This window comes from Brienomyrus brachyistius, chromosome 18 (assembly GCF_023856365.1).
Source record: "Brienomyrus brachyistius isolate T26 chromosome 18, BBRACH_0.4, whole genome shotgun sequence".
NCBI classification, from domain to species: Eukaryota; Metazoa; Chordata; class Actinopteri; order Osteoglossiformes; family Mormyridae; genus Brienomyrus; species Brienomyrus brachyistius.
In genome coordinates, this window is record NC_064550.1 from 17,265,557 (window position 1) to 17,292,203 (window position 26,647).

Here is a 26,647-nt window from a genome sequence, read left to right on the forward strand (position 1 = left end):
ACACAGAGAAGCAATCAAACCAACATCTAAACTTGTATACACAAATATTCTGTATAGACACACAAACAACCCACAAAGGACGTCATGGATGTGAACATCTGCTTAATAAATCTGCATAATAAACCCTTTCATAATAATGAATTGTGCTACTGTGCTCAAGTGTCGAATAAACTACACCCGCTACAGGAGGACGGACGCCCCCCGCGAGATTTTTTCACAAGCTGCCACGCCCCGCCCCCGATCCCCTCAGCACCCTCGTGTTAAAATGTGAGCGTTTTCCTCTCCGACCGACTGCCTGGACCTTCTAGCAGATTACAGCTGGGGCCTGCATCCAAGTAAAGTAGAGTATATAACGCGTAATCCTAAAGGAATTCCAGATCGGACTTTTTGAAAGCCGAAGAAAAGATGGCTGATATGGCTGCCTATGAACAATCGGAATCTAATGTTTCGCTTATCGCAGAGCTAATTGCAAGCGGATAAGGCGCTACGGCAGACTGCGTCTACCGCCAGAAGAACTCACAACCACACACAATTAAATCTCCTAGGAGAGGCGGACATATAGAAAGTGGAAGTAGGGCAGAGCAGATATCGGCCGCAGACAGAAGTGCTTTGATTCCAAGGAAATGCAATGTGCTCCTTTCCAGAGCGGCTTGAAAAAGTGCTAACTGGATGGCCTGCTAAAGCAGTTCAGATCAAGAGCCCAGCTGTGAGGCCTTCCTCTCCTGTGGGTTGAACCTACAAACATCCAGTCAGGTGGGGGGGGGGGCAGTCTGGAACAACAGCTGCTCATGCCTGAGTGAAGGCGCCTCTGAGCCAGACTTACACGTGTACGATTCAGCCCAGCATCTCTATTTTCCTGCCTCAATCTCTCTTCCTGAGTATCTCTCTCCCTCAGTCTCCCTACCTCATTCTTTCTTCCTGAGTATCTCTCTCCCTCAGTCTCCCTACCTCGTTCTTTCTTCCTGAGTATCTCTCTCTGTCTTTCTGCCTCATTCTTTCTTCCTATCTCTCTGTCTTTCTGCATCATTCTTTCTTCCTGAGTATCTCTCTCCCTCAATCTCCCTACCTCATTCTTTCTTCCTGAGTATCTCTCTCCCTCAGTCTCCCTACCTCATTCTTTCTTCCTGAGTATCTCTCTCCCTCAGTCTCCCTACCTCGTTCTTTCTTCCTGAGTATCTCTCTCTGTCTTTCTGCCTCATTCTCTCTTTCTGAGTATCTCTCTCTCAGTCTCCCTACCTCATTCTTTCTTCCTGAATATCTGTCTCTGTCTTTATGCTCCATTGTTCTTTTCCGAATGTTTCTCTTTCCCTCTCTAATCCCATCTTCGTACATCATTCTGCAGCCTTTCTTTCTTTGTATCTCTCTCCCTCTTCTCTCCTCCCTCACTGTGTCTTCTACTGTATTCTCCATGTCTGTCTTATCCCTCTCATTAACTCCATCTCACTTCTGTGCATGTTTCAATCCATTTCTTTATATCACCGCCATTCAGCATTATAATTACCAGAATCCCCTGGATATAGATATATGAATTTCTGCATCAGTGTCAAGTGTCACGGTTTACCTGTGACACTCATGGGTATCCATGCTGCCATCTCATGGGTGCGACATGCAAACCTCGCAGGTTGTCATGCACTCAAACCAAACAAAGATTTAAACATCGACGCCTGCCCACCCATCAGTAAATTTATTGCCTGTAAGACTTTGCTTTTTTTGATAAATCACTGCTTTCTCACAATTTCACTGTTTTTTTAATCACCTATCTCACTGTTCACTGCAGCTAGGTTGACATGGATGATTTTTGCTTCCTCCTCCTTCCTCTCCTCTGTCACTGTTCTTCATCCATTTATTTCTGCCTCTCTGCTCTTCATTACTCCCCTTCATCACACTCCGCTCAGGTCTCAGTACCAAATCCAGTCCACTGCAGGCCAGGCGGTCAAAGAGTTCACCAGCCTGTGTTCCAGGTTCATACTGACCTCATGGAGGATGCCAAGTCACGGAGCTGCGGACCTCGCCGGTCAAGATCTCGAGAACACGCCGCTCCAGCCGTCCTTGAGGTTTTGTGAGTTTTGGCCCACGCTCCTCCTGGTTACTGGACGGGGGCGGACGACAGCCCCCGTCCCCCCTTACATTTTAGTTTGGGTCCCTGAAGCCCCTGCCAACTTTGGCGACTCTTTGTCTAAGAATTTAACGCGACGGGACCCAGGGCTGGACCCAGGCCTGGCACCGGCGCCAAAACCTCCAGCTCGCCCACCGCTTCCCCGGCTCCTCACGTTCTCAGCCGCACTTGTTTCCTCGCTGACGGTTCTGTACCGAAACCCAGCAGACAACAAAGATCACTGATAGTCACCATGACAATTAAAAGGTTTCAAGATCTATGATAGAGTGCATGGCACTGATTAACACACTGGCCTTAGAGAGCAGTTTCCACTGCTCTCCTGGGACGGCCTGAGCTGCTAATGTATGATCCCAGGGCAATTGGCTGCCCTCTCAGATATACATTGTCTGGTTACTTAAGTTTATTCGTGATACTCCCAGAAAACCAACCCTATGGGTTTGATAACGGTGTGTGTGTGTGTGTGTGTGTGGGGGGGGGGGGGGGGGAGGGGGTATGTATATAATATTGTGATAATATCCATTATTTTGACATTGTGGAGACCATTTTTTCAGTCCCCACAAGGAGAAATTCCGTTTTATAAAAACCTGTGATCAAAAAACTAAAAGGGACATAAAGTCTTGTATTTTGTTGCTTATGGTTAAGGTTAGGGTGGGGTACAGGGGTTAGGGTGGGGTACAGGGGTTAGGGTTGTGTCTACGTGTCCCAGTAAATCCCGTTTTTCTTTCATTGCTGCTTTTGGCTCCCTGTCTGCTGTGGGTGACACTTGATGCACGTGGAACCGAACCAAGCTAGCAATTAGCTGGATTCCCCCCTCCTTCCCCAACAGTGCACCGCGGAGATGTCTCTGAGGGACTGGAGGGGGGTGGGGGATGGGGGGGGGGGCGCTAGCGGCCAGACACAAAGCAGAGACGGGGAGAGGTGGGGGAGGAGAAAAATGAAGGCGCTAGGAGCTGAGTATGACCTACACTGCAGCACCATCTACACTGCAGCACCATCTACACTGCAGCACCATCTACACTGCAGCACCATCTACACTGCAGCACCATCTACACTGCAGCACCATCCCTCACCCAGTCAGCTGGAGAGGTGTCACAAATAGGGGGGTTTATGATATAGACACATTATTATATATTACAGACACATTAAAAACACATATTCACTACATACAACCTACAGGAATCCCTAATAAACTCTAATCATAACCCTTTAAGTAAATGAATCATTACTGCATAAAATCCCATTTTGTAAGATGCATTCTTGCTACACAACCAGGCTGATCCCTTCCTCTGCATTTCCTCCATCTCCATGGCAACCGGCACCACCAATTCAGGCTCCTCCCTCTTTCAAGAACATGTGCTTGGCTGCTGCATCCCCCCCCCCAGGCCTCCTCGCGTTGCCCTCTTAGGTCCTGCACTCCGCCAATCCCCCATCACTCCCTCCGGGCCCAGTCCCAGCGCGGCTCCACTCACCTCCATCTCTATCTGTGCTTCCTTCGTAGCCACCCCCCCGCCCCACCCCCCCCCCGCCCCACCCCCCCGCCGTGGCAGAGAGAGCCCCACTGAACGAGTGCCGGCTGACTGGGGAGCGGCCAAGTGTGACCGACACCCAGTGAACGGAGCTGCGCTGCTCCCGATGTGATGTGAATCTTAAAAAGTGGCACGCTGCAATGCCGAAGGCCAGGCACACGGGCGACGTCTCGGCCCGACATGCCGGAATTCACAGGGAATTCACAGACCCTTGTGTCTGTTCACGTCATTTATTAAAAAGCTATGTTACCTGTGTTTATTCATTTTGTTCCTACATATTGTTTTACAACATGCCCACTGGTATACTTAAAACTTATCAGAAGAAATATAGTATCCAAATGTTTTGATTTGCAGCATACATGACGATTTCCCTCTAGAGATCAAACCAGTACAGCACCCGCTTTAGTCACACGCTCCCTAACCAGTACAGCACCCGCTTTAGTCACACGCTCCCTAACCAGTACAGCACCCGCTTTAGTCACACGCTCCCTAACCAGTACAGCACCCGCTTTAGTCACACGCTCCCTAACCAGTACAGCACCCGCTTTAGTCATACGCTCCCTAACCAGTACAGCACCCGCTTTAGTGACACGCTCCCTAACCAGTACAACACCCGCTTTAGTCACACGCTCCCTAACCAGTACAGCACCCACTTTAGTCATACGCTCCCTAACCAGTACAGCACCACCTTTAGTCATACGCTCCCTAACCAGTACAGCACCACCTTTGGTCACACGCTCCCTAACCAGTACAGCACCCGCTTTAGTCACACGCTCCCTAACCAGTACAGCACCCACTTTAGTCATACGCTCCCTAACCAGTACAGCACCACCTTTAGTCATACGCTCCCTAACCAGTACAGCACCACCTTTAGTCATACGCTCCCTAACCAGTACAGCACCACCTTTAGTCACACGCTCCCTAACCGGTACAGCACCCGCTTTAGTCACACGCTCCCTAACCAGTACAGCACCCACTTTAGTCATACGCTCCCTAACCAGTACAGCACCACCTTTAGTCATACGCTCCCTAACCAGTACAGCACCACCTTTAGTCATACGCTCCCTAACCAGTACAGCACCCGCTTTAGTCATACGCTCCCTAACCAGTACAGCACCCGCTTTAGTGACATGCTCCCTAACCAGTACAACACCCGCTTTAGTCGCACGCTCCCTAACCAGTACAGCACCCGCTTTAGTCACACGCTCCCTAACCAGTACAGCACCCGCTTTAGTCACACGCTCCCTAACCAGTACAGCACCCGCTTTAGTCACACGCTCCCTAACCAGTACAGCACCCGCTTTAGTGACACGCTCCCTAACCAGTACAGCACCCGCTTTAGTCACATGCTCCCTAACCAGTACAGCACCCACTTTAGTCACACGCTCCCTAACCAGTACAGCACCCACTTTAGTCACACGCTCCCTAACCAGTACAGCACCCGCTTTAGTCACACGCTCCCTAACCAGTACAGCACCCGCTTTAGTCACACGCTCCCTAACCAGTACAGCACCCGCTTTAGTCACACGCTCCCTAACCAGTACAGCACCCGCTTTAGTCATACGCTCCCTAACCAGTACAGCACCACCTTTAGTCATACGCTCCCTAACCAGTACAGCACCACCTTTGGTCACACGCTCCCTAACCAGTACAGTACCACCTTTGGTCACACGCTCCCTAACCAGCAGAGCTCCTGTTGCCACTTGAGGAAAACTCCGGGATGCACAGTGGAAATGACAGGCCCACCAGTCAGCCCAACAGCCCGTTAACAAGCCCCTTTACGACTCGGTGAGGTGCTGGGATCGCCGCTGCACTTAGCAGGCAGGGCAGCCTGAGCTATAAACGGCCGTTTTTACTGGCTCCCTCACAGGTACGACCGAGGCCAGGTCACTTTTGATAAGGTGCTACATCATATGTTGCAGGGCTGCATGAAAAACACCATACAAATGATGCTAGCGTGCAGCGTTAGCGTTTAAGGGGCAGAATGGCAGCCAGGGCCCCTTGAGGCCACTGGGCCAACGTCAAGGTCAAGGTGCAGGGCTGACTGCTGATTTAATGGGGCTAATAATGTACAATTCCACCTCATTAAGGTCCCCAAATGCTTTGCCTCAGAACATCAGCAAGCATTCAGGTGCCTTTTAGTGTTAATGTGCTAAGTGCTAATAAGCAGGACCTGTGGAACGCAGCCATACAAGCGTCACATGTAGAATGCCAATGATACATATTCATTGTTAGCGCGTTAGCATCACCATCTGTTCCCCACCACCACCACCTCCGCACCACCATAGAAGCAAAGTTTGTATTTCGCTGAAGCTGGCTCAGACATGCACCCTGGAGAGGGCTCTGCGGAGAGAACAGGTGATGGCTGAGTAGCGGCATCACGCAACGCGAAAAAAATATCAGATAAAAATAAATATCAGTTCCGTTCCATTCACGTACATGTCTCTGTCGAACTAGTTCGGAAGCCTCTTAATTAGCGGAACGCCAGGGATTTCTGCCTGCGCGACGGAAATAGTGTTGCCGGTTTAGTCACTGGATCCGTTCTCCGGCCTAATCAGCCTCCGGGATCCGGCATCTGAAAGCCTGTCCGGCTTCCCGGTTTACAGCAAGCCAGAAAGCAACTAAACATTCCTCTGTCATTCAAGCTGCTGTCCAGGAAACTCATTAAATTAAATGCTCCCCTTTCCAGCCTCGTAACGCAGACACACAGGACACCTCCCTCACCTGTCACCCCCCCCACCGCTCATCACCTGCACTGATTTTGGTTTACCTGCATTTTTTTGATACAGAAGCACCTTTCAGGCAATTTCCATGACATGAGCTATACCAATGTCAGCCAAGAGGGGGAATAAAAGAAGGGGATGGGTGATGTAAGCAGTGAGGAGGAGCGATGGCGCTCGCTTTGGACAGGGTACAGGACGCTGTTTCCTGCTGTGTCAGCTACTCGTCACTCCAACTGGCTATGCCTGCTTTGCCCCCCGCCAAGATGTTACAGGGTCAGGAGGTGAGATCTCAGAGAAGCCATTCGCCCGTAGCTCACGCCAGACTCATGGGTGTATATGGGGGCGGGGCCACAGGGGCACTGGCCCCAGCTGAAAGCTGATTGGGCTCTGGAGTGCCCCCTCCCCTGTCACTCACCAGTTCAAAACATGTCATTGGCTAATGATAAGGTCAGCCTTTCTTTTGCTCGCCCCACCTAATAAAATCACATATTCAACCCATGGGGGATAGTGGAGTGATCAGACAGAGAAGGGAAATTCAGGAGGTCGCGGCACATGACCGGCAAAGAAAAGAGAAATGGCCGCCTTCTCTGTTGTGTTGTCTGAACCCACCAGCTGGAATTGCACATGGTTTCTGCCACTAAGGGTGGCAGGATAAATGGCAGGAGAGAGAGACGGCTGCTGGTTCGATAATGCAAACCTCCTCCACTGCAGTATTGTGGGTAGGGAGTTTCTGAGATGGGATTTGGGGATGATAGTAATGAGCTGAACCCCCAAAGAGCCAATCAACCCTTCATTGCTGAGCCCTGACTGCAATAAGGTCCAAAGGTAAGATATTCTTCAGTTACTGATTCTCCAGACAACTTTTAATTAATTTTATTATTTTTCTTTTTCATTAAACACACCTGGACAGAGTTTTTATTTTACACAGCTCAACAACTAACCCAGGATATATATCCCTACACTTCTGCAAGCTCCTTGCAAAAAACTATGACCTTTATGAAGCATGTCATACTAGAAGTACACAGATTATCAGTAAATATATACCAGATTCAATTTAACAATTGTCTCAAGTCTCCCCTACATCATGAAGGGGTGTAATTCTGAGCTCTGTGTCCCTGTGTCAAATTTTTGAAACACAGGTTGACCCTCCAGAGAATCAGCCAAAGCCGCCCCCACACAGGACCCTACACCGGCCTGATCATTTACACCAATTCACCACAGTGTAACATTCGATTCTGCCAGAGCATCCTGTAGATGACCAGGAGCCAGGACAGTTACCACTGCTATCCCCAGGATTGCCAGATGTGCATCCACCTGGTCTCGCTCTCCATTCCCCACATATGAGGATGAATGTAACATGAACGCGAGTAAAGAGAGGGAGGACAGACAGGCCACACAGCTGGGTTAACCGCCAGCTAATCTCTGTCGCCCCTTGGGTGGGGGGGGGGGTACCCACCTGTTGTTCTTCCCCACCCACTCAAGCTCCACACCCATGCCCTCACTAGAAAATAATCACTAGATCCCAGCATGCTGTAAGATGTCATGTGACTTCCTGTTTCCACCTATGGTTTCAGCCTATTTTGGCTTCATTTCCGCTGAGGATACAAGGCGAACAGGAAGCCACAACACTATTTCAGTCACAGTGCAACCTTGAAGTTGTCTAATATGACATATAAAAGCCCCCCCCCCCATCCCAATTTCATGCATTTAAACTCGTTCCGGTCATTGTATGTGGGACAGTAATAACACGTTTTTGCGATTAGCACCTGTGGCAAAAGACTAAGCTCTGTGTTACTGGCCTCTCTTTTAACGGCAAAGAGAGAATTCAGAAGAGTTATAGTCTGTCCTTCTAAAAATCACATTACATCACGTCACACGCAGGCAGCTGCCAACACCAACGATGACGGAAGCCACAATGTGCTGTTCTGCTTCCCAAAGAATAAGATTCGATGCTGCCAGCTCTCCCTGCTGGTGTAACGGCAGGCAGGTTCAGCAGGCAATGAAATGATGCATGTGTGTAAAGTATGAACTCGCGCCTCCAACACAACTGGGTTTCCCGAAACGCAAATGCCCTCAGAGGACTCACTCTAACACTCCTCCCCGGAATTTATGGATCTAAGCATTAGAGAGGTAATTAAATATGCGGCACATTTTTGTTGCATGTTCCTCTACTCCCTTCAAGCGTTGTGTTATCAGTGTTTCTCAAGCTTCGAGTCCTCGGGGATTCCCTGACAGTCCATATTTCTGTTGCCACCGACTTCCCAGCCAATCCAAAAAACCCGAATACCTGATACAGGTGTTTTGGGAGCTGAGAGAGAGCAAAAACATGGCCCATCTATTGGACCCCAGGGACTGGCTTGCGAAACACTGGTTTACTCCACAGAGTCACAGAAAAACGCTGACGGTAGAGAAAGGAGTAAAGGAGGAAACTACACATTTGCTTAGGGTTCTATGTTTAAGTAAACTAAACAACAACCTAACGCAATACACTGGATTTAATCACATTCATTCATGACTGGACTATTAGTTACATGTTGACCTTACCTGTCAAAACATGACCTTTGATGTCTATTGCTGTCCCTTAACAAACCATCAGTGTTCACTATGCAGCCTCTGCCACATTCTCACATCATACCATTCGAGGCGCCACCACGATTTGCCAGCTATTGTTTTCATCCATTGAACCGATACAACAGCATCAGAGAATCAGGGGATGTGCAAACTCAGTGGTCTGAGCCTGGATACACTGGTGTGACAGAAACAGTTGGTTGAATTGTTGTTGTGTAGATGGATCTGTAGACTGTCAAACACAGACAACCTAGATATTTAAGGAGATTGCAGAAGGAAGCAATCGCCAAAGGATGTGCTCAACAAGTCACCCCTATTTCCTTCTTTCCTCCACATTCAGAGGTGGACATTCCAGGTCTAGACCAATGTTTTGTTCCAACCAACCGGTTGAGTACTATTGTCACTGTGACTCTTTATACTCAACCAAACGAAATCTTGGTCTGGATTTATAATTTCCTGACTCATCCACTGCTGTCCATATTTAGATTCCAGTTGAATCTCCACTGCGCATGCCAGGACCCTACAAGCCGTCTCCCTTTACATGGACAGCCTTCTGAAAGGAGCCCATTGAGAAGACCCAATTTCTGACCAAAAAAAAGGAACCATGCAACCATTTTTATTAATTTGTAATATTTTACATCCCCCTAAAGCGTCCATGTAGAGTTATAAGACATTAGCAAGAGAGCATGTTTAATGAGTTTGAGGAGACCCTACCACTCAAGTTCTGCCATGATTTCCATAAGCCACAGCCAGAGACCAGTTATTACAGCAGAGGACGTCCCAATTAAACTCCAGTTTCACTGCTTCGCTTTCAAAAAAGCAAGAGTGTAGGATGGTGTTGATGTGCTGAATCCCAGCTGCCAAACTGATGGAGAAGGTGCTATTTTTTGTTTTTCAGACGACAGCAATCTGTCTGCCGGATTAAAAAGACAGGAGGCCTGTTAGGATGGCCTGGCACAGCTGACAGACTAATTAAAACAATCCTACAATCCAACAGCTGAGAAATCTCCATGGCCCAAGTGAGACCCAATTACCTGGCAGGATGGAATGTCTTTGGGGAGACCTTGGTAACTCCTTTACTGGCCCCAGGAGCAATAAGGCTCTGCACAGGTAGCTGTGTAATAGATGGGGGAGGGGGTGTATCTTCATAACTTCCGCCTGGGATGGGGGGTGGTGATGGTTGTGCTATAAGAACCCAGCTTCCTTTCTCTATCTTTAATGTGCCACCACATGTTGGCACCAGTTTCTCCGTAATATTAAACACGACTAGTCTTTCCTTGTGGAACCAGGAAAAGCAGGAACTCACCCTTCAAACACAGATGATTTTTTTTTTGTAAATCCTTTCGCCCCATCAAAGAAGAACCAATGATTTGTGGGCTTTTGGGGCAGCCAGTCACTGGGGTGGAACTTTCAGAGAAAAAAACTCGGGGAAGGGTATCTGGCTGACTTAAGCCACTCAGGTGAGACAGTGACTAATTGGAAAAGATCCTGACCCAATTTCCCCAAAACTTTCCCTTTTCACTCTCCCTCTGACTCACTTTCTGTTACTGACTCTCTGCTTTCTCTCTTGACAGCTCTCCACTGCCTCTCCCAGGGTTCTTTCCGTCTTTCTGTATCTACTTCTCTCTCCTCTCTGGCTCTGCCTTTCTCCTCCCTGTTTCCTTTTATCTGTCTCTGTTTCTATCCTCTGTTTCTGGCATAATAAAAAATCCATGTGTGGCTTCCCCCCCCCCACACACACCAGGGCTTCCAATCTGCCTCCATGGGTGCTGGCTGAGGTCTTCAACCCCCCCCCCCCCCCCCCCCCCCCGTGCTGCTGTTCTTAGCTGAGTTGCCACGTTTGTGTTGGCAGGCATGGAAAGTGGCGCCATGGTTGCAAATCACGGGTCATCTTCTGGTGCCGCAAAGCAAACCGTCTTGGCCGCTCGATAAGTGAGATGTTCCTAGTCACCTCAAAAACAAATATTCAGGGTGAATCCTGCCATGATATACAAACAGTGGGCAGCTATGTGTGGATTCTCATCTGACCCCCCCCCCCCCCCCTACCCTTGGTTGAACAGGGGGAGGAGGACTAGGAGATGAATGGAACGGGGAACTGGAGATCTGTCATGAGAACAGGAAGGGTGCACAGTACAAGCTAGTAAGTCTGAAAAGGCACAATCCAGACAGGAAGCCTCCTCTGCCTGCAGGGGAACTGATAAAGGCGCAAACTGTAGGTTTCTACTCTAATGAAATCACAACACTCCAAGGGAGGGAGATGCCAAAACAGGTCCTTCTAAAAGGGCCAACATGTCATTATTCATAACACCAAACCCAATGAAGGAGCCAGAGGTACAATGTCCCCCTCAAACCATGACTACTCCACGGCCTCCATCCTGCCACATGGGGTCCTCAGGTGGGCCTCACTTCCCCCTCCACTGCCCGGGGAAAGCCTCTCACCTTTCCGTTAGAGCTGAAGGGTCGTGCCCCAGGACCGCAAGCAGACAGAGGGGCGATTCTTGCTTCTAGAACCTAAGACAGAACTGCTGAAAACATCCGTTATGAACCCCTTGAGTATGACACCGACAGGACCCATGAAACAGACTCGTCCACTCTGCACAACAGCACGACTTGTCTGGAAATTTTCCCGGGGGGCGGAATAAGGAAATGAAGAATAACTCAACGGCAGTAATGCTTCCTTTCGAGTCAATAAAGGCGCCACACAACTGATAATCCCCTAGATGACCGTTTCACATTTCTGAATTAAGCTGCACCCAACAGAGAGGAGCTCCAACATCACTCTTCATGCCTCCCCTTCAATGCAAGAGAAGCATTTTCTAATACTTTTTTTTTTCCAACTGGCTCCCCAGCCTAGTGAATCTTCCTGGATGGAGATCAAGGGAGATCCATTGAACTCCATTACTGTGTTAGTTCTCTGACCATATATTCCTCTGGCCCGTTGAAAGTGAGCCAATGTCCTCCTCCTGTACAGGTTCCTTTTTCTCACAAGAGGAAGTTTGCCACCATCGACTCATATCAGATGAGAAGAGATGTGACTGTCTGGACACTCTGGCAGAAAATACTGTATACTAAATATCAGTGCTTCCATACATTAATCCATCCACCCTTTTTCTGAAAGAACTTGTAGTATTTAGGGTCGCGGGGGTCCAGAGCCCATCACAGAGGCTAGGGGCACAAGGTAGGGGACAACCCAGAATGGGACGGCAACCCATTGCAGAAATATCAATGCTTTTCACAGAATATTGCTATAATGGGAAAATGTTTTTCCAGACTGGTTAGTAAGGTGTGATAAAGTAATGCAGATCTTGGAGTAAAGCTTACACTATTTTCTATCTCTCATTTCGGTTCACATTCCCCTTGAGATCTGTCTTTTCCATTTACATCGCAGCATACTGCAGTAACACAGCGATTTATACTAATAGTTTGGAGGCCTGTCGTTCTAATTTTAGTTGTCATTCTTGGTTTTCATTGACAGATCTCCCAAGCACTTTATTGCTCCACTCCTTTCAATTACAAAAAAACGGTAATCAAATTCTGGTAATCAGAGAACGCAGTGAACGTGGCAGGAATCTCGCAGGCAGGAAGAACAGACTGCAGCACTGCAAGACTTAGAATAATCAACGAAGAGGGAGGTTGTTGGCGGCCTGTTCGTAGAGAGTAGATCACATAAAGAACACCATCTCCCTCAAGCACCTTCTGTCAGAAGAACTCCTTTCATTATTGTGTTGGGAAGATCCTATTTCTTGGGATAACTAGCGTTGCAGAGGAATACTGTGGGGATGTAGGTATCCTATGTCTGTCACTCTGTTTGGAGTTGATCATTCTCGGGCACCATAAAAATGCATCGGTCACATAAAATCAGGTTCTTCTACAGGTTCCCAAATTTCAGTTGACATTAGTACTAGGCCATATACTGACACATTACACCTGTTTCCATTTATTAAGATCCACAGCAAATTCCCCTTCTCCAGACAAATATACTTCAATGTCATCTCACTCCTCCTTTCGTGCATGTATAACGCATATCTTCTGTGCAACTGGGACATTTTGGATCATCACTCTTCCATTTCCTGTGGTTTCCACTTCTTTAGCACCGCCAAAAGCAACTGGACAGTGCTGAGCCTCTCCCCATCTGTCCCTCCCTCAACCCCTTCTCTCCATCTCACTTCCGCACCCCCACACTAAACCTTTTCCCCCCTCCCATCTCACATCTAGTCGATACCGATCCTCAGTGCACCCGACCTGTGACTGACTTCTACATGCACCTTTTGTTAAACAGGCCTGCAGAAATCCAGAATTCCAGTCGTTTAACTTCTGGTTCCTTTTCTCAAGCTCAGTTTTTCAAAGACTTCCACATTGCTTGTAGACAAAGGAGGTCTACGGAACAAGCAAACAAGTCCCACAAGCCTTTCATCGATGTGATTCCTCTCTCATTCTATTGAAATGTCTGAGGCTAAAAGTTCCTAGACTTATGAACAATGTGTCTGTAGTGAAAAGCGCCTTTTTTTGACTGCAGGCACTTCACTTGTCTTTTCGCAGAAAAATCTGAGTGATAACCTGTATCTTATTTACGCTCAGGGTGAAGCTCACAGATCCTGCTGTGATGCTTACTCCACTACGCAGTCTCTGTTACCATGGATACTCCTTTCGGAGAGGTGAAGGAGGGGACAGACTACGTTGATCACGGCTGCTCACTGTAGCTCGTGGAATGCCGGTGAACCCGTCTCTAATACCTTCAAATCCCAAGTGAATTTGTGTGAAACACGCCCCTTAAATCAGCTCCAGATCCGGAGACTCCTACTCAAATGAATAAATTTAATGGTCGTGCTGCCAGCTTGAGCAATAGCTGTGTCTTAATCATATTACAGCCTGGTATTATGTCTGACATCCCAATAAAATAAATATGAGCTCTTCTGGACATTTTCCACAACCGTGCAAAAATTCCACCTCACACCACAGGCAATGGCAAGAAACAATTAATTGGGGAACTCCCCCAAATGATATTTCAATTTATATAAAACCATAAGGTGAATGCATAAAAAATCTCTACCTCAAGGAAACAGGTTCCCACTGCGACGTTCTCGTCGATGGACACGTTGTAGAAACTGCTCGCAAAAACGGGCCTGTTGTCATTCATATCCTGCAAGATGATGTCAACCACGGCGGTGGAGGACAAGGGTGGACGGCCCCCATCGGTGGCCACCACCGTTACCTGGGGCCTGGGGTCCATCTCAAAATCAAGCTGCATTGCTGTGGTGATTATCCCCGTCACTGGGTCGATCGAGAACCAATCCGAGTGGGTGCCAGGCTTCTGGAGAATGCTGTACTGGATGTCCCCATTGGGGCCCTGGTCTTTGTCCCTTGCAGTCACCTGCAGGACGAAGCTCCCGGGATAGACCACCTCCGAAATGGCCTGTTTGTAGGCCTGCTGGTCAAAGAGAGGGGGGTTGTCATTTATGTCAGTAACTTGGATGGTGAAGGAGGACTCGGCCCTCAGGGGTGGAGTGCCAGAGTCTGTGGCCATCACTCGTAGCTCATAGGAGTCCCTTTCCTCACGGTCCAACACCTGGTCCACGCAGATGAGGTAAATGATGCTGTCCTTGGTGGTCAGGGCAAATTTGCCATCGCCACCCTCAAGAGACACGTTGACGTTGGCATACTCCCCGTAGTCCGGGTCTGAGACAGAGATTCGGGCCACGTATTGGCCAGGCTGTGCCCCCTCTGAGATTCGGGGCGAGCCATCTTCACTGAGGAAGATGATGGTCATAGTGGGCTGGTTGTCATTGTAGTCACGGACATGGATGGTCACAAAGGCGTTTGTCACCTCCGGCTGGCTCGCGTTGTCGCGGGCTTGAACAACCAGTTCGTGGACCTTCCGTATCTCATAGTCCAGTGGCTTGTTGAGGGTGATCATCCCAGAACGAGGATCGATAACAAAGTAGTTCTCTGGGTCACTCTGCCTCCTATTTATCTCATATAGCACCAGTCCATTGTCACCCTCATCTTCATCAGAAGCATATACCTGCAGGATGTTGCTACCGGGTTGCATGCTCTCGGAGATGATGGCATGATAGCGGCTCTGGTTGAAGACGGGCGCATGATCATTGATGTCCTGCACGAAGACATCTAAGACCATCTGCCCTGTTCTCTTAGGAGAGCCCCCATCAAAAGCCTCTAGCAACAAAGAGTAGGAAGACCGTTTTTCTCTGTCCAAAACAGCATTGACGACCAGGTCCAAATAGAGTACTTTGTTGGACCCCCTTTTGGTATCTAAGCGGAAAGCCTGGCCCACATTCCCGTCTTTTATTTGGTAACCCTGAGTGGTCAGCTGGTCTTTGTCTGCATCAGCGGCAGGTTCCAGGGAGAACCTTGTACCCACTGCTGTCTGTTCCGGAATTTTGAGGACCGTCCTCTCCCTCGGGAATTCTGGTGCGTGATCATTGATATCATTCACCACAATAGACACCTTCACTGTCACCCCTGATGTGGTGACAGCAATAAAACTGTAGTGATCCCGCACCTCCCGGTCCAGGACACGGGCCGTCTTGATGATGCCCTTGGTCTCATCAATATCCAGGTCACTTCCAACTCCAGTACCCTCTTGGTCTGCGATAAAGAACAGCGTTGCTGTTACTCCCGGGGGCAGGCCAGCGCTGATGTCGCCCACGATGGTGCCCGCTGGTTGCTCTTCGTCCAGCTGCAGCTCCAGCGTGCCGAGGACCGCAGTGGCGTGGGTCGCGATAAGCTCCAGGGTCACGTACAGCAGCAGCAGCATCCTCTGGTTCCAGGTGCCACGTTTCTGCAGCTGAATCATCACCACCTTCCCCGATCCCTTAGACATCGTCTTCATGCCGGCCGCTTCTCCCGAAGCCTGCAGGAAGGATGCGGTAACAAAACATTATGAGCACCAGTGGTTCTGTTAAAAGAAAGTATAAACAGTCGTGAATAGTGAATGCATCTTACGCATGTGCACACACTTAAGCAATGAATAAGATCTCTAGAATACACAGCAAATATCAACAGCATAATGTGGCAAGGATTATTTGTGGGTAAGAGAAGTGCTCTCTTGTGATTAGACAGGAGCCTTTGAGACTTCATCCACCGCTTTTCATCTTACTATTTCAAACAGTGTAATGAATCTAAAACAATTCACCAGTGTCACACAGACACACACAGACACCCACAAACACACAGACGCACACAGACACACACAGACACACACCTTGACAAAGGAGTTTAATTTACAAAGATATGCAGCTTGATTTATATCCAATAATTTAAGATGACAAGACAAAGTAATACTTCCTGAGCATTAAATAAGCTCAGACAAGATTTTGGGACCCTAGAGTTCACCCCCCCCCCCCCCCCCCCCACGAAACCAGTCCCACACTTGGGGCAAAGGTAGAGGTCTTCTTAATAAGAACCCTGAGCCGAGGGGAACCTCGTGTTCCGGAAGCCTCCTTTCAGAGACCCAAAGTGCTCCCTGGGTATACATCCAGCTCAGGGGGTGTCAACTTGAGGAATGTGATCCTCCGGTACCATATGTGGAAATGTGTTGGGGGGGGGCTTGGGGGGGGAGCAGTGGTGGGTACACGGCAGGTCTTATTTCATCCTGTCGCTTTTTAAAATATTCAGCACTCCCACTTTTAAAACTTTGTCAATCCAAACGACAAACCACACAACAGCTACTCACTGCTGCTGGACTCATAAACTAGTAACCGACACACCTGAATGGCTGTTCTAGGCTGCCCTGATAAATCGCACGTTCACATAATAGTTTGACCGAGCATCACGCAGATCCTCTGGGCATGTTCTTGACAGGATAACAGCCATTAGACATCCCTAAAGCTTTGGGAATTGTCTGCTTGGCTGTGGCTTTCTCATCAGCTCCACACACTATAAATGCCATAGATATTTTCTTTGCATTCCACACACCTTGCCTGCTCTAAACGTGCGTATCTACCTCCCCCCGTCAGCACTTTTACATCACTTGCACTTTTCATAAAGTTAAACGCAGGTCTCCCCCCCCCCGAAAAAACAAACAAATGGCTGCCGCCCCTCGCCACCATCAGAGCTGCTAACACTTCCCACAGCTTGCCATGAGAACATCTGGGCAGAACTGATTATGTTTCTGAAGCACCCTTTCAGCAAGGCTGGCCTTGGAGAGGCGAGAGCAGTTAAGGAATGAGATTCCACAGCCTCCCACTGACTAGGAACCGCAAAACCTCCTCCATCTCGGACAACCTTCCCACCAGAAATAATCAGGACATTAACTCATGGAAGCTCAAAGCTCTGAAACACATTAACTGGCCCCTATAAATCTGGAGACAACAATTGCTTATGAGGCAGAGCCTGGCTGGGGAGGGAGAATTCCAGTCTCCGGGGCATTCTCAATGTGCACGTTCCCTGTCTGCACCATTCCTCATGTAACAAAAAAGCTTATCTACGCATCCTACAAAAGCAACTGCACCTGTCTGGACTAGATGGGCCACTACTTCACCACCAATAAACTTCTACCATTAAGACAATGGCCAATCAAGTTCCAAAGTGCTTTTTTAATAAATGGAATATAATCGGCCAATTAGAGAGCAGATCACCAAACACAGAGAACTCTGGTGTAGATGAACTATGAGATAACTGGATACAGTAAGATGGTCTTGGCAGGCAGTGTTTCATAATCCATAGACGCCATAATGCCATGCAGGAGATATTACAAGTTACAGGGACTGTTGTGCAATACAAACCTCAAAACATTCTGCTTGGCAAACAGGACACAGGGATCACTGCCCACTTTATGGTTGACCACATGATAGTTGCACTTTGTCACTGTCAGTAAGCTTGTCTGAAATGCTCGCCGTAACAAAACGGAATTTCTAAATCACCCCCAACAAAAAATAATATAATGAGTAATCCTAAAAAAAAAAACTGAGCTCCACTTTGATGTGAAAGAATATAAAACTTTTCCTCACTTTTGCTCTGACTAAACATGCATGATCGTCTGCTCTGTGATGCTCCCTCTAGTGGATCAACAGTGATTTACAAGGCAAGCAAAAATGCTGTTTTAGGATTTAGTGTAAAAATCAAACTTAAATCATAGCATTCTCTTGAAGAAGTTTCCTATTTCACTACAGTTATATCCACCATAAAGATGACTCCTGGTCATAGGACCAATGGATCCCAAGAAAACCATTATTAAAAAGCAACATGCAGTGATCTCCTGCAGTAGGATGTGATTTTCATTTTGATGATTAAACCTCATACCCTCCAGCCAAGACATGGAGTAAGATTCTCCCTGAAAGATGTTCCTCGCCAACTTGTACCTGGCCTGACAGAGATCTCAAACGTCACCCTTACACTCCCAGCATCATAGGATGCAGAATTCCACCAAAGAGTTCGAACCACTGGATATGATGGAAGAGTTGACCAAGAAGAATGAGAAAAATGGATCTGGGGTTGTTTTTCTGCGTTAGCTAAAGCAGGCTCTGGTGGACCTCTGAAGGTCACACGCACGGCGCTGAGACTGGGTTCCCCAGGTCTGGCTCTGAGACCCAGTAGGGCTGATTGATGTAAGAGGCCACACCGGGTACGCCAAATCAAACAGGACAAAAAGTCATGTAGCGCCATGCAAACTCAACATCTGTCTGCCTCCTACTCAACAGCCTCATCATAGACATGCTATGTAGAAGAAAAATACACCATATATGTATCTCGCCTCACAAAAGGAAGGGTCAAAGGTCAGTAGTAACAAAGCTGCTGAGACGGGGGGGGGTATACCTTCCTGTGCCATTTCAAATAAAAACAAAAAGTCAAAACCTTACGGTGCGAAAAGCACAGAAATAGTCACTTTTCTTAAGCTGGGTGCTTGACACCTTCTGATGTTGCACCACATTTACTCCTGAAATGCTGGAGCTGCAACGCTGCTCAGACCGCCGTCTTCCCTCACTTGCGTCAGCTACGTGGAATGCATCAGTAATTGTTTTCATTGGGGTTCGCTAAATTCTACCACTAAAGATGTCTGCACGAATATAGGAACTCAGCTGTCAGGGATCAAACCATTAGTCAGAATCATAAGGGCAGTACGATGAACCTTTTTGAGCTTCGTTTCGTTTCAGGTCCTGAGGGTCTAAATGCTCTTCACAGCACCAAAGCCAGTTTGGTACCATGGATCTTTATTTTTACAATCCAATTGCACAGACTAGATTTCATCATGCTTCTCAAAAACTTAGAGAGCAACCGACTGTCTAACAGTATAACTTTACTCTTCTGGAACTTCTTGTTTCTTCCGCCAAGAAATTACTGGATCCAGACATATAATCTCGTCCCCTAACCCCTCCATCCACCAACAGGAAGGCTAAGAAGCCTCAAATGGCTTCAGTCATTCAGCCAGGCTTACAGAAGCAGACAGACCCCTGGATCCAGTCCTACAGCTTGCATCTGTCTACCTTCACTGCTTCACTGCGTCTTGAGATTCCTACACTTAGCATTAGAGGTGTCATAAAGAGGGAAGTAACTTGTTCCTTCCCAACTTCTCTTATGATATCTGGCCTCTGGGCTCGTGAAAGCAGATCACAGCCTTGACACTCCAGCTAAACAGGTACACATGGAGAGTTAGTATTTTCAGACAATGAGGTAGGCTGAAGATAAAGGGAAAAGGGAAGACATGTGTCCCGATCGCTTTCAAACTACAAAATGTTACTGTTGTCACTAATTTGTCACTGCTATTTCTAGCCTGTTCCACCAAACAATTGTCTCCAAGGATGCATGAAGGGACAGGGGCTTGTAGAGGGGTCAGGTGACAAGAGAGATTATATTAAAAGACACACGACATTCCTTAATGGTTGCAGCTGCCGTGTTCCATGGTAACAGGCTCCATTCTACGGACAAGTGTTAAGATTCGGACATGCTGGAAGCCCAAAGTGAGACAAAGGCTATTGTTAATACCATTGTAGCTCAGGACGGAAACACAAAACACGAACCTCAAGACCTCTTTCTGCTCAGATCTTAGAAATAGCATCTCTGTCACCTAGAAAATGAACAATCACAACTGGGATCACTTATGCAGGATATGACATCACGGTTGGATTTCTAGCATTAATTTCCAGATGGTAGCACCACACAGTCTTTGGGAAGATATCGCATAACAAAGGAGCTGTATTTTGGAATTCACCAGTGCCGAAACGGAATGACATTACGGAAGACAAAACACATCAAGTACAGTCAAAACAGGCCTAGGAAACAGGAAGACCGGGCTCCTGCAGCAGGGTCTAGTTTGACCCAAAAAACTGAGCGGTTCAATAAGAACATTATACGTTAGAATAATTTCAAAATCAAATAAATTATTTTAGTGAAAAAAACCCTACATTAAAAAAACTGAAAGAAATTAATCCAGCTAATAAGGAATATATGCTTTGTTCTGACCGTAATACGGAACATCTGACATTTTAAGACAGATTTTGTCCATTTCACTGGGATCCCATCCCAAATGCAGCCACCCCACTGCATTTCCATCACATTTCAGCGGCAAGTCAGACCAACAGGTGTTTTAAGATGGCACGCTTGGTGTAAGAGATACGCCCCGAGAGTGCTGGCTCAGCTAGGAGCAACGGAGCTTAATAATTCATGGGTGACAACTCACTGAATATTAAGAATGACAAGTATCGTACTGTCAGGAATGTTGTTCCTGAATGAAAAGTTGAGGAGGGGGGGTCAATGCAATGCAAGTCAAGTTATCAGATGTTTTAGGACGGTGGTTTAACTAGGCTTATTTATCTGGTGGATTTTTAAAGAGAGGACAAAAATGCCAAATTGGAAATTCCCTGAGCTCAAGCCGCATATCTGAACGCATGTGAGCGGTGCAGTGATCTCCTGCAGCAGGATTAGCTGGCATTTTTCTACACTGGGTGTGTCGACATGGGTTTGATGCCCGATCAGTCACACACCTGTCATATGTGTCCTTCTTTAACTGCGTGATCCACACACCTCCTGGCATCGTAGCCAGGCAGAGGTATTACCGCTCAGTTCTTGCATATCCCTCACTGACTAACGGTGCGACTTCACATGCCAGCAGTTAGCTGATGGCAGCCATTATTAAATTCCTTTGACTTCTTTGATTCCTGTTATGCTCAAAAAGTCTTGATGTCCAACCAGAATAAGCCTGGAGCTGTTACTGTAAACACATAAGAATTATATCTCAGAAAGGAATTTAGGTTTTAGTATCAAAAATGCACAAGTGCACGACATCAGGTGTATAATGTTGGCCGTAAATACAAAGCAGATGGACTAGACACAATAAAATGAGAAGAGTGAAAATCTTATATATCATGCTAGAAAGGTACAAAAGGCCAACTTATACATATGTTGAAAATACAAGTGATATATCAAATTATATTGAATGCACAAATATATGGTTAAGATCATAATATTATTGGTTTTTCTAAATTTACTTAAAGACGTATCAAACCCAGGTATAGATCCAGATTGATCTCTTTGATCTTTTGCTGCGAACGCAGGTGCACCGAGCTGGCCGGCTTGTCCGCCAGGCAAATATCCTGCCTGATTATTGGATGAATCTGCATTCTATATACGAGCACCACCATATTAATCAAGATTCATTGGATGGTGTCTGTTAAGAGCTGTCTGGCTGCATCATCCATAGCAGTTCAACCGATGCAGCTGGTCGATGCAACGTCGTCACAAAGACCCACGAAGAGCTGACTGGCGCTACACATGTCCAGTAAAAGGAGATTAGAAGTCAGGAGCTCATTCCTACCCAAGCTGGTGAAAACTCAGTCATTAGAGGCAATGACAAACTGGAATAGCAATGATCTTGGATATTTTAGTGGTAATTAAATCTATTTTTTTAAGAGTGAGGACAAAGGAACCTTCACAATCTACTCTTGGTCACAAGGTCTTTTGTGCAAATGATAAACACCCCCCCTCCACAATAAATCCACTTCTTTCCAGAGGTTCTGGGTGAATGACTTTCCCATACACCAGGAGAACGCTGAAGGACATCTGGCAGATAAATGGGCAGAGAAGATGCCTTATATAAATTCACCCTCTGCCCCATATACTCATATATGTAACCCTCTATAGCAACAGCCACAGAACCAAAGCACCTTCAAATCCTCGTGTTCTAATATATTTCCCAGAAGCCCCTGCAAGGGTCCCCCTATTTTCACACTCCGGGTTTTCCCACTAAGCTCACAAAGACCACATCAACCACAAAAGCTTTATCTCCTGCCTGGCCCAGCTCCCAGCAGATACTGTCAGGAGCCTTTCTCCTGGTCAGCAAGATGGGGGAAGATGCTGGTGACACAGCAGTGTTTCCCAATCCCATTCCTGGGGACCCAGGGTCAGGCCATGTTTTTGCTCCCTCAGAGCTCCCTGCCAGACAGCCCACGGGGAGCTGGGAGGGAGCAAAAACCTGAACTGTCTGTGGGTCCCCAAGGACCGGATTGGGAAACACTGCCTTACACCACCCCGAGTCGGCCACCCATTCTTATTTATATGAGTCTTTTACGACCTGCTATTTGTTTGAAAAATAAATCAGCTCAGCAGTTAGAATCCCTTTAATCATAAATAAAATCCGGCAGAAAAGAGTAACAACAGTAAATTATTTCCGTGGCTTGCTAGGACACAGTAATGGTCCAACTTCGTTACCTACAATGCTGGGGGGGCTGGGGGGGTGCAGGGTGTAACATGTTCAATGAGCCGGTCAGATGTTACAAAGGTGCACACTGTGCCCACTGGGATGAGAAGCAGCACTGTGACCTTTAACCCTTGTTACCAAATCCGCAGTGTGTAAACAGAAGCTCCTCAAAGTCTTCAGAAGTGAAGTCTGCTGTTTAACTCACGCAAGTGGACACACTTCTGCACCCAGTACTCCCAGTGTGCACTGCCCCTCCCCCCCCCCCCCCTTAATGAGAAAAGCAAGGCCCATTTCTGAAGGCCTTTGGCCTTGTCGAAAGCAGACGCTGCAGGTCTGGATAGCGCTGAGGAAGAAATCCATCTGTAGGTCCTCCAGAGAGTGGTGAAGCAGCATCTGAGCTTGCCAGAGACTGATAGGTTGGTTCCCTGGGTGCTCGCCTGGCCTGAGAAGACAGACCCGGGAGCCTGGGTTAGCGGGCCTGGCTCGGACTTCTGAGGGCCCAAGTCAGCTCAGAACCCCCGGCTCCAATTATGCTCACGCTCTGATTCGTTCAGATCAAAGTCCCCTTTAATTCATGCTGACAGACGGCAACACGTCAACTGCGTGTGAGCAGAACTCAAGGATGGACAGTAAACTCAAGTAATTGGCTGTCATCTGCGACGATGGTATTAAGTCATAATATACGGAAAACACTTTGATATTGACTTTCCAAGAACATAACTTTTATTTTCTGCTTGTGTTTTATTGTTTGCTTTACAAAATTCTGCAAAACAAGTAAAAAAAAAAGAAAAGAAAACTAACATTTGAAGAACTCCTGCTTTCCCCTGCTGGTGCCCAAAACCGATAGCAGCATACCGTCCCTCAAATTCTGCTACCTCATTTTCAAAAGGCCAAGATTGAGACAAGCTGGTACTCGGTGTCACTATGGAAACAAATACACCCCAGGAGAGGCTTAAGCCATGCAGCGTTTCAGGATCCAATTCTCTGTCAGGCAACGAAATTTAAAAACGCAGAGAAATCCTTGCCTAAGAAAAATTCTATTCATCTAATATCTTCATTGTTTCAGAAAGTAATGCAAACATCTCTTGGACGATTCAGAACTGGGTTTTCAGGCAAATCGAGAATCCGGTGAGAACTGCTAAGCATTGTTCTGACTTCCATTGTCCTATCGGAAAAAAAACACGACTCTGTTCATCTACAGGGAATGCCTTAAATGAAATGTGGTTTTTTTATCCTTTGATGGACCGTCCCAATTAAATATCAACACAAAAATACCAACACAAAAGTTTATCTTCACATGATGAATATTTAACTAGTAGAATAATGCCAAGTAGCGTGTTCGTGTCTGGCGTACTAGCCAAGAAAACGACCTACTAGGTAAAAAAAAGGCAATTTGGCTTATGGGTGCGACTCCAAGAAAAGATGATTTTTGGAACTTCAGTTCCACACAGATGGCGATCCTCGATAAGGCGAGCATGCGCAGCTCCTCATATGACGGACGGCCAGTTGCACCGACTCGCCCAATTACAACAGCAATGACCCACAGGGCTCCCAGTGAGGCTCCAGTGGTGACTGTTATCGCTAAAGGCACTGAAAATCAGTTATACCTAATCCTGCACGCATCCCTAGACTGCCCTTTATGGAATCGTATCGCATCACCTTTGCTTTCCTACACCTACGAAAGCCCCGACGCATGCACAATATATAACCTTACAGCAGTTGGCAGAATAAAACGCTCCTGTTCTTGCAGCTGCAGCAGGGACACTGCAGGCAGTCAGATACGCGTCCGATCGAGTGTACAGTTCACTACACCCCGGATCGGTAGCTGTCTCTCTTTCAGGAAAACACCTTGATCCGGCTACAGTTGCCGACATATGGTTGGAGTTAAGGGGCAGAGTCGGTTTTCATTCGACTGCACGCATCGCCGCTCCAGGAGAAACCGATCTGCCCACCAAACGGTGACGCTAAACTCAAGCCACCCTAAATAATGAACCGCTACACGACCCCACTCTCGGCGGAAAATGTCCCTGCAGGGAAATCATAAAGTTGATATATACTTCTTAAGTGGTAATATCATGCTGTGACTCGGGAGGAAAACGAATACAAGTTGTATAGGTCGAATTTTCTTTCTTTTTTGTTGACCAAGGCGGCACATGTAATACTATCTACGCAGCAGTTGTCTGAAGCTAAAATCTCAATCCCGTTATTTCAGTGAGTAAAGAAGTGTGTAAAGAAAAAGGTTTGAGTTTGATTTTTATTGTTCAACACGGGTCGATTTATGACACATTAGTTTAGACAATTGTAATTAATTTTAGATTAATTACACATCTGATGTGGGTTTGTCTTGTTAAAATTTAAAATAATAGCTTAATCAATTATATTAATGGATGGTTTTTGAATAGGCACCTTAACAATCCCGATGTACTGTCCGGAATAAACGGGGAAACACGTCGCCTTTTGCGGAGGAGATGATTTGCCGGTTTTTGACAGATGCAGTTAAAGCAAGAAAGGCCTTCGAAAACGGCACAACGGACCACAAAGAAAGAGATATAGGGTCATTTCATTTAAATAGCACTTCTATGTCATTAGCATTCGGGGGGATTGTAGGTCCTGGTGTTTTCCCTGCGCCGTTTATGTGCAGCATGGCACACAAAATAATTTTGACAATTCAACAAATCGGCACACTAACGTCACCTATTCTACTCACCGTGCAACCACACAGTGACAGTCATGCAGGCATTTCAACAATAGGAGCAAAACATGCAATCAAAGCACCTCTGCAAAAAATATGCATAGGGCATTAACACCAATGTATGCGCCGGTGTCACATTTAATTCGTTATTTAGGTATCAGAGTAACACACTCCTTCCTCACGACTACGGGTAGCGGCTCCAGCAAAGTGTGACAGTGTCACCGGCGCAATAAAATGCCGATCGGTGACATGATTAAACCTCGGGCGGCCAGTTTCGCTCCACGTGAAAGAAAAATTTCACAGAGCACTTACATTCATTTGCTCCAGCGCTGGATGTTAAGATGTTAAGTTAAGCTCCTCATCCACCAATAAATCCCGTTTGTATGCAGATGCAGCTCCGAATGCTTTGCCACCGCAGAGGAACCCAGTCAGCGTTCATTGAACAGACAAGATTGGCTACTGGATACTATACATCCATTCCGGAGTGCGCGTGTGTATTTTTTACAGCTGATTTATATTATAATGCCTTTGTTCCTGCGGTAAATATTTGCCTCTTTTTCGTTATTTTAGGGTCAGGTGGACGCGTGCCCCTCGGTCTGTAACGCCACCCCTCGCTGATCCTTCAGTGCACCACCCTCTCCGCCTCTCTACCGGCTCGCCGATCGCTGCTCGCGCATCTGCACCCCGCCGCCACAGCATCCAGTCCGGCTTTGTGTCGAAGCTCGGCGGACACGCCGCATCTCGCCCGAGTGAAACCCGATATCGCGACAAGGCCAGCCTCCTTCCCCGCTCCGGGGAGCAAATTTATTCAACACGTGAAAAGCGGTGCGAAATGAGTAGGGAGTGAGGGGTGGGGGGAATGAGGGGAAGAGGGAAAAATGGGGTTTGTTCTCGAAGACTTTAGTGCCACCAAGCTATACTGAGGGGAAGTGGTTTTAAACAAAGACCAGCTACAACCGGGAGTTAGTAATGATGTCGGTTAATTAGGTGGGGTTTGCTTGTTAATTATCTGTAAAAAATACATTGGTTTGATTGTGTTTTTATTATAGAATATATTATTGTGAGTTTACATTAATAATTATTCACAAACACAGTGGCATACATATAAAGAAAGGGAGTGTTAAACATTAAAAATCTCCTTACATTCACATACATATTCACTAGTACAATCAGAGGCATAGGCACCAATATTTAATTTAATTAATTAAATTAATTAATTTAAATAGTCATTAAACCGCCCAATATTAAACTCTCTCCTACACCTTTGAGTACAACTGCAATTCTACTAGAAATTCTCTGGCTAATTGTGTTTTTATTTAACCACTTTCATCATCATCATCATTGTCAGGCTGCGTCTTTTGGTCGGGCTCA

General features: G+C 47.0%; 1 protein-coding gene across 1 annotated transcript in view; it reads right to left on the reverse strand.

Moving 5' to 3' along the window:
- LOC125713383 (protocadherin-16-like) overlaps window positions 1-26,052 on the reverse strand; it is a 94,832-nt gene extending 68,780 nt beyond the window's left edge. The window contains exons 1-2 of the mRNA XM_048984441.1: window positions 25,589-26,052; window positions 13,984-15,804 (exon numbers count right to left, since the gene is read on the reverse strand). Of these exons, the coding sequence (XP_048840398.1) occupies window positions 13,984-15,804; window positions 25,589-25,594 (1,827 nt within the window). The 5' untranslated portion in view covers window positions 25,595-26,052. The remainder of the gene's footprint in view (window positions 1-13,983; window positions 15,805-25,588) is intronic.
- Window positions 26,053-26,647: the final 595 nt, after the last annotated feature.